Source organism: Penaeus chinensis, chromosome 35 (assembly GCF_019202785.1).
Source record: "Penaeus chinensis breed Huanghai No. 1 chromosome 35, ASM1920278v2, whole genome shotgun sequence".
Taxonomy (NCBI): Eukaryota; Metazoa; Arthropoda; class Malacostraca; order Decapoda; family Penaeidae; genus Penaeus; species Penaeus chinensis.
Genome location: NC_061853.1, coordinates 9,956,569 through 9,966,568, shown reverse-complemented (window position 1 = coordinate 9,966,568; position 10,000 = coordinate 9,956,569). Strand labels below are relative to the sequence as shown.

Sequence of the window (10,000 nt, the reverse complement as noted above, 5' to 3'; positions counted from 1 at the left end):
GCAAATCAAATGACAAATAGGGACATTGAAAAATGGCAATACAGCTAAAAACACTTATGCAGAAAAAGAGAAAATAACATTGCAAGGGGGAGGCACAGTCTTGTCATCACACACAGTGGCCAATCAATTAAGCCTAATAATTTTGGGCCATGTTATGGAAATGACACATCCAGATCCAATGGGTTAATAAACTACACGCACAGTGGTTTGGCATGTACCTACAGGCCATCCCCAGCAGCTTTGGGTTACACACTCAGGACATCAACCATCCACAAACACTCTCTCTCCCTCTCTCTTCTATTACAATCTTACTCACTTATTCATTCATTCATGCACTCACTCACTCACACACTAACTCACTCACTCACTCACCCTATTCATCCATTCTCCCTTTCATGTGGTGCATGTGCCAGACAAAATCAAAATGAATACCCTAATACCCTTGCCACCATGAGAGTCCTAGATGGGGTAAGAGTGTGTGGGCATGGAGTGGGAGTGCATAATGGCTGTGTGAGCGTGAGCAGCAGCCGAAAGAAGGGTGCACACACAACTGACCCCTGAGAGGGCAGCGGGTCAGATGGGGTTGGGTTGCTGGTCTCCCCTGCTGTTGTGGTTGTGGTGGTGGCCAGGGTGGAGATGGTGACGCGCTGGAGGGAGGAGGAGGTGGTGGTGGTAGTGGTGGAGGTGGTATTGGAGGAGGATGGGGGATTGGTGCAGCAGACGGAGGAGTCGGAGGCTGACCGGGAAAGGGACTCGTCACTGAGGGAGGTGCGGTGTGAGGTGACGGAGGAGCGAGGGGAAGCACCACCCCCATTGTGGTGGGGCGCCATGACAGTGCTGTGGTGGCGCGCAAGGGAGGCATTGGGGGTGGAGGGTCCGCCCGATGCTGCGCCTCCCCCCACACCCTGGGGGTCCCCATCCGCATCCTCCAACAGGTCCTGGTAGCGCTTCAAGTCAGCACGCAGCTTCTCAATCCTCTGGCAGGAGTCATTGAGCTGTCCCATAATGCTCATGGGGTCACCCAGAGAAGGGTTGCCCTCATAAACTTCCTTCATCTTCAGTAACCCATCCCTAAACAACAGGCAAATGCATTAATCAAATTGTAAAAATATTGCTATGTACTGTAAAAATGATAACCAACAATAAATCATAATCAGTATCAACATATTCAAAAATTCAAGCACTATGTCCATTATCATTTTGTTATGAAAATCTACAAATACACTGCATTATGAAAGAATAATGGAAGAATAAATATACATTAAAAAGAGTAAGACTAATTACAGCATCTACCTGTTCTGGGTCCATTTCTATTTTAATTAACCATTTAATTGTAATTCTATCAATAATTTAGTAATGTATTCTATGAAAGTAATTTTCTAATAAGTTGACAAATACTAAACATTCACCAAAGTAATTTCCCTATTTACTGAACTTATACTCATAAACCTTAAAATTGTCAATAAATTTTCAATTTTCAATAACAACAGACCACAGATACGCTACAAAGTACAACTGCTTGACACACAACATATGACAGATAGCACAGGACTTTCCACCCTTGATGCTGCAACTGACCTCGCTGCCGTCTCTTGGTGTAATTTGAAAGTGACGTCATCGATTCGCTGCTGGATTCTCTTCTTGCGCTGGTTTGGTGGCAGGTCGCTAAAGTCCTCCTTTTCAGAGAATGAAAAGTTATTCTGTTGGGAAAAAAAAGAACAAGTGCATTAGCTCATGTGGTTCATCACTGGAGACAGGGTAATCATGACTAATATATCTAATGAAATGTAACATTTTCATGTAAATGCTTAAATCATCTGTTTATGTTATCACACTATCCTTTCACTTGTACAATATATTCACACTGTAAAACAGAAGTCAATATTTGAAATACCTAGTGAGAATTCTATCATTTAGAGATTTAGATGTTCTCTACAGGCATGATCACCTCTCACTCTCTCTCATGTACTGCTGTCTATTCACAGTACTTGTGCAAGGGCAATGAGGTTGTTAACATTTCTGAGTGACATGCAAGTTAAATCACACTGATCTATGATAAGAGTGTCAGGTGCCATTACCACTGTCAAGGTAACTTATTTTCGAGCAATCTTTTGTTATTGTGATTTTCATATGGATACTGTACCTGGACTATATCTGAATGAATGTGAACTAAAAAAATCTTGTAAATCATCTAAGGTACTAAAAACATAAAAAAAAAAAAAAATACAGTATGAAATGTTACATAAAACAGCAACTATTTTACATACACTGAATCTTAAGGGTATCTTTAAATGGACAAGGTATAAATTCAAATCACAATAGACTCAAAGCAGTCTGAATGACACAGGGGAAACTTTTCCTCTAAACACACTTCCTTCTAAACAGATATGGGACCTCTGACTAAATTATTTCATTACAGCACAGCAATTTTGGTAACAACAGTAATGTGCTGCAGTTTATTCATCAGACAGCAACAGAAAAGGACATTTATAAGAGAATCACATGTGGACTTCAGCAAGAGCAGCACAGTACATTTGTAACAGCAGCTTCAAAACAACAGCAGTTAAGGCAAAGGGGTATAACACAGATGGAAGATGACTATACTTGGTAATCATTGCAGGTCAGATATCATAAAAAATATATATTTTCTATGTTGCCATTCATATCAGTATAAAGAGTTTTATATCAAATAATCAGTTTTGGGGAGTTCTTTAGGTCCACATCCAAACACATATGAATAAATGCAATCATTATGATTAAAATCACTGTAAATGTATCAGTTAAGTAGAAAGTTCATTTAGTTCTCCTTGCAATTAGTCATTACATTATGATACTTAATATGTGTTGAAAAAATCATACACTGAAGATGAGTAAGCTGAAAGACAGATGAGGAAGATCTGAATGAGAGAATCACTCAAGAGGAAATTGTAACACATTTTTACAATCCATTCCAATGCTTTGGAATCACATGGTATCCTGTATGAATGGCACAGGATTCTTCATTCCTTGTCATCCATGGAACTATCATGCAAGTCATTAAAAGAAACAAAAACAGAAAATTGAAAAATGAAAAAATGTACATCAGAAAGACGCAAAAGCATCGAGAGCAGAGCAAAAAAAAGCAAAAATCGCATATGGCGCTATGGGCCCCAGGAGCGGCGGCAGCCTCTGGCAAGTGGCTACAGCCAGTGCTCGATACTTACTCACAGGGCGTGTGTGGTGTGAGGGAAGGGCAGAGAGAGCGCGATGCATTCAGTGTGCCCAAACACCACCACCACAACCAAGAGATCACACAGAGAATAAATGAAACAGGGTTAGTGATGTTCCTCAGGACTCTGGGATTTGGGCTTTTATGGGAAAATAAGGAGGGTAGGGAGGCAGGAGAGGGAAAGAGGCAGCAGTGGGAAGATGGGTAAGGTCAGAGAAAAGAAGATAAGGAAAAGAAAAGGGGAAGGGAAAGGAGGAGGAAAGGTGTTGGAAAGAGGAAAGGTAAGAGAAAGAAAGAAAGGAAAATGAAGAGGGAAGGAGAGAAAGTGGGAAAACAAAGGATGGTGATAGAAGACAAATAAAGGGAGGAGGAGGAAGGAGGAGGGATGACAGGGGGAGGGACTGCACAGAGTTGAATGACAGGCAGTTCAAGGTGAAGTGGGAAAACATATCCACTGGGATATCTGTCAATCTGCCAAATGTATCCACTTTTTACTCTTTAACTGAAATCTTAAAAAGAACTTATGATGGAAAAATAGATGTCATGGATTTTTAACATATAATATACACCATTCTCTGATCCACTCTCTTATAAATTGGAATATCTTAAAAAGGGGTGATAACAGGATAAAAAATAATTATCTCTGCAAATATCATTGCTAAGCACGATCTATGATTGTGCAAATTGTGTTATTTATTCTATATATTTCACTTTAATATCCCCAAAGTGTGGGAAGAAGAAAATGTATGTTGGAAATAACAATGAAAAAGAAAGAAAGAAATAACGTTCTTTTGCTAATCATCTTCTTTCAAAGTGCAAACATAAAAGTTTCATAATTCTTTTTTTTTCTAATCCAGAGAAGCAAACTTTCTTCAATAGTACTCAATGCTGCACAACAATAATAATTCATATAGACACATAAACAGCATTCCACATTTCATTTTTTAACACTTACTTTCAAAAAACTAATATGCAATTATGTAAATTAAAAATTTCAGAGCTTCCACTTACAAAAGATCTACTTCTTAATGATTTTTTCTTCATTTTCCATTATTCCAAAGTCCCTTCTACCATCAAACAATAAGAGACACATGGACTTTGTTCAAACACTCGTGCACACAAAGGGAATTCTGTGTCAAGCCTCTGGTATCACTTACTGCAGAGTTCAAAGTGGGAACGGTTTGTAGCGGCGATGATATAAACATGAGGCATCATCACATTCATGGCTTCAAATGCAAATTTTTTTACCCTTTTTTTATTACAGGTAACAACAAGGCATTCAAATACGAAGCATTCACTAAACAAACTGCACAGAGTGGAATGTAAAAAATATATATAAATATAGAGCAAATTAAAATCAAACCAAAGAATAAAAAATAGCCATACAACATCACTCTAGCTACACACCAGGTTGCAACCGACCTCAGAGGCAAGGTCAAACGTGCAATGCTAAAAGCTGCTACAACCCCATCACAGGTGAACCGAAACGTCTGCTACGAAACGTTAAGAGTGTCAAGGACTGTACAGAAAAGAATGCAAATGTCTAGATGGATAGGAATATTGTATCAATACCATTATCCTGTTGAGGTTTATAAGCCTATATAGGGCATCGATCTGCAAGAAGAGGCAGGGAAATTGTCAATGCTGATACAAGATACACTCCAAATTTTCAAAGCCTTGGCTTCATATATCAGATTTTTTATCATTGTTATTATTCTATTATTATTTTCAAAGGTGTTGCAGTTTAGTCAATATTAGTTGAAACAATGTATAACTTTTTTGCAAGTGAAATCTAGGTGAAACTAATGAAGGCATGTTGTCTTTCTAGCAAGGTGATTCTTAAAAGCCTAAAGTTAAGCTTTTCCTAACAAATAAAAACAAAAACTTAGAAAGGAGAAACTATGTACAATAAAGACAAATAATAGATAAACACTAGGGTTTGTTGTGGATACAGAATGTACAAAAGCACCTTACTAAAGTGAAAGAAGCTCTCAGCTTAGGTAAAATAAGCATGTGTAAATAACTGAGTTTTTTTTTTTCTCTCTCTCTCTCTCTCTCCAAGCTGCAATTTACACTCCTTTTTTCTTTTATCTTTTTTTTTTATTAAACAAGCAAACTCTGAAAGTCTATATTTTCTTTTTATGTATCTAGTATCAGCTTGCCTACTTAAAAGTGAATAACATCCCATTAACTACAAAATCAATAATAATAACAATATGGTAATATTTTATAATACTCTCAGATATAAAAGATAATAAGATAATAGTTGTGTTGATAAGTAAAATCTACAAAGAAGGCCAAACCTTTCATCAGCCGCAGAGAATAAGACAAACTAGCTTCTACAACTCAAGGCACAAACCTAAGGAGCGCATAAAAAAGAAGAAAAAGGAAAAGAAAAGAAAAAAAAAAAGAAAAAAAAAAATAGAAAAAACTGAAAACTCAAAGAAGACCTCTGTACAACTGTGAAGAGCCAACTACAAGTGCCATCTCGAGTTCTTTCTTGCTTCTACAAGAGTTTAGAAAAGTGCTGTTATTCACCTTGTTTGAACCAAAGATGCCAAAGAGACCACCCCGTTTTTTGAGTTTGGAAGCAGATATTGTCCCCTTGATGGTGTCGTGTCTGAGGGGTGGATGGTTAGGGGTCATCTCGCCATTCTGTCTCGGGGTGCTCAGATCGTCGAATGGAATGTCACCCGGGGGGGTGAAGCCAGACTTGTACCGCTCTATCACCACCATGGAATCCTGTGGGGATCAGGTGGAGAATTTTAGTATTTGGATTTCTCTTATTCATTGACTGAGGGAAGACCTTTTCCAAAAGAATTGGCTATTGAGGGTGCTGGCTGCAATTTTTATCTCTAATTTGTCAAGAGAAGCAACATTAGTATGCCATTGAAAAGATACCCTGGGGCTTAGGGCATAAGATGAAAAGACTTTTTGTATTCTAGAATTTAATTCTGCCTCATCCCTATACCCATAAAAATCTAAGAAGAACATTAATGACCTACATTTTTCTCATCTATAGAATCTGCTGCACTGATAATCCCATCTAGACACTTGTTGATAATAGGGAAGACAGAGCGCTCTGTTTCGACACTTTTTTTGAGCAGGTTTTTGAAGTTGTTGATCCTCTTCTCATCCATGTCTTGCAACGACTGGAAGATCCCCGGCATTATGGAGTTGTAGTGGTCACTCTGCAAGGGAAATTTGGAATTAGTTAAGATTTGCTTCTATGGTGACTTAAAGAAGGCTAGGCAATAGGAGAATATATGTGACATTATCTCCCAACACACTGACATACCTGCAAGCGATTAGTTTTCTGCAACTGATTCGCATATTCATTCTTGCTATCTTCACACTGCTGGCTCTTGATGCTGGCATTCATCCGCTGCTTCTCCACCTCCGCCCGAGACAGGTGAAGGTCAGCATCTGCTTTTGTGAAGTTCTCATGTGCCTGAAAAGTCAAGTTGCTGCTTGTGAGTATGTTAATAGGCTGAGATCTTGAGTATCATATTCAGCTTGTAATTACGTAATGATGGAGTGTCTCAGAACAATGTCCAAGTAGTTATCTTTTGTCTAATACATAATGGTAATCAATAACAGTATACATCTATTCACCACTTTTACTCGCAATATCTGTATTCATTCTTGTAAAAAAAAAATATATATATATATGTATATACATATATTATATATATATATATACATATATATATATATATATATATATATATATATATATATATATATATATATATATATGTCTGTATGTATATATATGTATATATATGTTTGTATACATGTACATATGTATATATTTATGTATGTATATGTGTATACATATGTATGAATGCATATATATATATATATATATATATATATATATATATATATATATATATATATATATGTATATACATGTGTATATATAAATATATGTATGCATGTAAGTATGTATGTATGTATGTATGTATGTATGTATGTATGTATGTATGTATGTATGTATGTATGTATGTATGTATGTATGTATGTATGTATGTATGTATGTATGTATGTATATATATACACACACACATACACACACACACACATACACACACACACACACACACACACACACACACACACACACACACACACACACACACACACACACACACACACACACACACACACACACACACACACACAAACATAATACATATATATATACATACTATATATAATATATATAACACAGACAAACACACACACACATATATATAAACAAATTATTGTAATACACTTGCATACAAATAAGCTGAACTTCTCAAAATTAACAATGAACTGACTAAGAAATATAAAATGCACCCATCATCTTGTTTTAAACATCTCCCTCTTACCATCTCTGGTCTTTATCACTCCATTCGCTTCTTTTCCTCCTCTTCCCCTTACTTTTCTTATAGTTTTTAATACTTAATCTCTTCTTTTACCTCTTTTCCTCACAACTTATCTTGCAACTTTGGTCTTACCATTCTTCCCTTTCATAATTTTTTTTTTCTATACTCTTAAAGCATTTTTTTTTAAATTCTTTTTCTTACCTTCTCTGCCTCTCTGAATGCCTTCTCATAGTTTTTCTTCGCTTTTTCTAACTGTTGTAAAGAGTGTGATAGATTTTGCTGGACTCTGCTTCCTTCTGACAAATGCTGTGGACAAAAAGAACTTTTGTAAAATAGAGCATTAACAATAAAAGAAGGATTAATGGTGTGTGTGTGTGTGTGTGTGTGTGTGTGTGTGTGTGTGTGTGTGTGTGTGTGTGTGTGTGTGTGTGTGTGTGTGTGTGTGTGTGTGTGTGTGTGTGTGTGTGTGTGTGTGTGTGCGTGTGCGTGTGCGTATATATCTAAATATATAAACATATATAAAAATATATGAATATAAAAATTTTAAATATAATATATCTATAATATATATATAATATACATAATCTATATAAATATCTATATATGTACATATATAGACATATATATATATATATATATATATATATATATATATATATATATATATATATATATGTATATATATATATGTATATATATATATGTATATATATATGTATATATATATATATATATATATATATATATATATATATATATATATATATATATTATGTAAATATATATATATTAGAAGATATTTGGACAGCAAAGAAAATTTTAAAATTGTGAGTGCTGGTGAAACCAATGATAACAGAATTACTGATGGATATTAGATAATTTGGAGAACACAGAATGTAATCGGAATACAGCATACAGAAAATACCATGTTCTTCTCTTTTCATTTCATCTCTTCCCTTCATTCCTCTTCTTCTTCGCCAACCCATCTCCACTGCTCACTTATCTTTAGGCAAGTGGTATATACATCCCTACTATTTTGCATTGTATTTCATAACCAAAGGTAAATATGTTGAAGTCTAAAAGGAAATAATGATTGAGTTATCCCTGTGTATCTGTCTCTGTTCTAGTGTGTCCCATTTTCTTTACGTTAACTGTAATTTGCACTCGGCCATCATAAGGAACCTCTGATGCAGATCTGAGGTAAATATCTCATGTCATGTAATAATATGTAACTCAAAATTAAGGTATGTGAGTTAAGACTTTATGTATGAATAAAACAAAGGTTTATGCCTTAGGTCTCACAGACTAATCTAATCGGCAAGGATACATGTCATGCCCACTGTAATATAAGTTAATTTATTGTATTTACACATAGATGGCTCTACAAGTACTTAGACTCCAAGGAGTCAGTTATTAGCCCTTTTAACTCACCTGCTTACCCTTTCCTTGAAATTTGGATTTTTTTTTTTATTATTATTATTTCATTGTCTTAAATTTGACCAAGATTTTAATAACAATTTAATAATCATAACATCAATAACAATAATAACAGTATCGACATCAATTATACTAATAAGAAAAACACATTTTCCCGCCAATTCAAGGAATGGGAAAATCAGGATCGGTCACTAGTGCCTACTGATAGACTTCTTGCCGGCTGAGCACATGTGGAGCAAAATTCACAAAAAAAAAAAAAAAAAAACTACAGAGCACAGAACAGTCCGTGGTGGTTGGGTTAAGAGGAAGAATTCTTGTTTGTTTCAATTTGAGGCAGTACTAACATCCTTCTCTTCCTTCTCTTCCTTTCCCTCGCTCCCCGTCTTCCCCCTTTCTTCTCCACTACCCTCTTTCCATTCTCTTATTCTCCCTTTTCCCATTTCCTTCTCCCGAACCCACCTTTTTCCTCTCCTCCTTGAGTTCCTTGATAAGGGTGGAGATCTCGTTGTAGACATTAGCGGTGAGTGTCTCTGAGATGACTTCATGTTGGCCAGCCAGATCTGCCGTCTCGCTCACAGCATCCCGAAATGCTTTGACACTGGTGAATCTGAGGAAGAAAGCAGTAGTATCAATAACAATCTGTAAACAAATGTCATACAAAAACATACACATTATATGGCATGACAACATATGACCTATATAATAAAATTCAAATATAAAACACAGCAGCAATGGAGAAAAACAAGTAAATAAGTAAACAATAATGAGTGAATAAGTCGAATAAACATGCATGATCAAAGAGACCAAGGTAAAGCTAACATCCATACCAGCAAATAACTAAGATATGAAAATAATAACAAAACAAGGCAAATACTGAAAACAAAAACTAAACATGTAGAGTAATGAATAGACTTAGTAAGACAAAAACTTTAGAAATCTTATGACTGCTGCTTCACACTATTACAGAAACAAATAATTT

At 35.8% G+C, this 10,000-nt stretch overlaps 1 protein-coding gene across 3 annotated transcripts in view; it reads right to left on the bottom strand.

The window, feature by feature from the left end:
- LOC125044020 (formin-binding protein 1 homolog) overlaps positions 1 to 7,884 on the bottom strand; it is a 22,083-nt gene extending 14,199 nt beyond the window's left edge. For 2 of the 3 annotated variants that reach the window (XM_047640450.1, XM_047640451.1), the window contains exons 1-6: positions 7,786 to 7,884; positions 6,507 to 6,659; positions 6,214 to 6,399; positions 5,747 to 5,950; positions 1,579 to 1,700; positions 742 to 1,071 (exon numbers count right to left, since the gene is read on the bottom strand). In XM_047640450.1, the coding sequence (XP_047496406.1) occupies positions 742 to 1,071; positions 1,579 to 1,700; positions 5,747 to 5,950; positions 6,214 to 6,399; positions 6,507 to 6,590 (926 nt within the window). In that variant the 5' untranslated portion in view covers positions 6,591 to 6,659; positions 7,786 to 7,884. Of the gene's footprint in view, positions 1 to 555; positions 1,072 to 1,578; positions 1,701 to 5,746; positions 5,951 to 6,213; positions 6,400 to 6,506; positions 6,660 to 7,785 lie in introns of all 3 variants that reach the window. The other variant, XM_047640449.1, reaches the window with a different exon arrangement.
- Between the last annotated feature and the right edge of the window lie 2,116 nt (positions 7,885 to 10,000).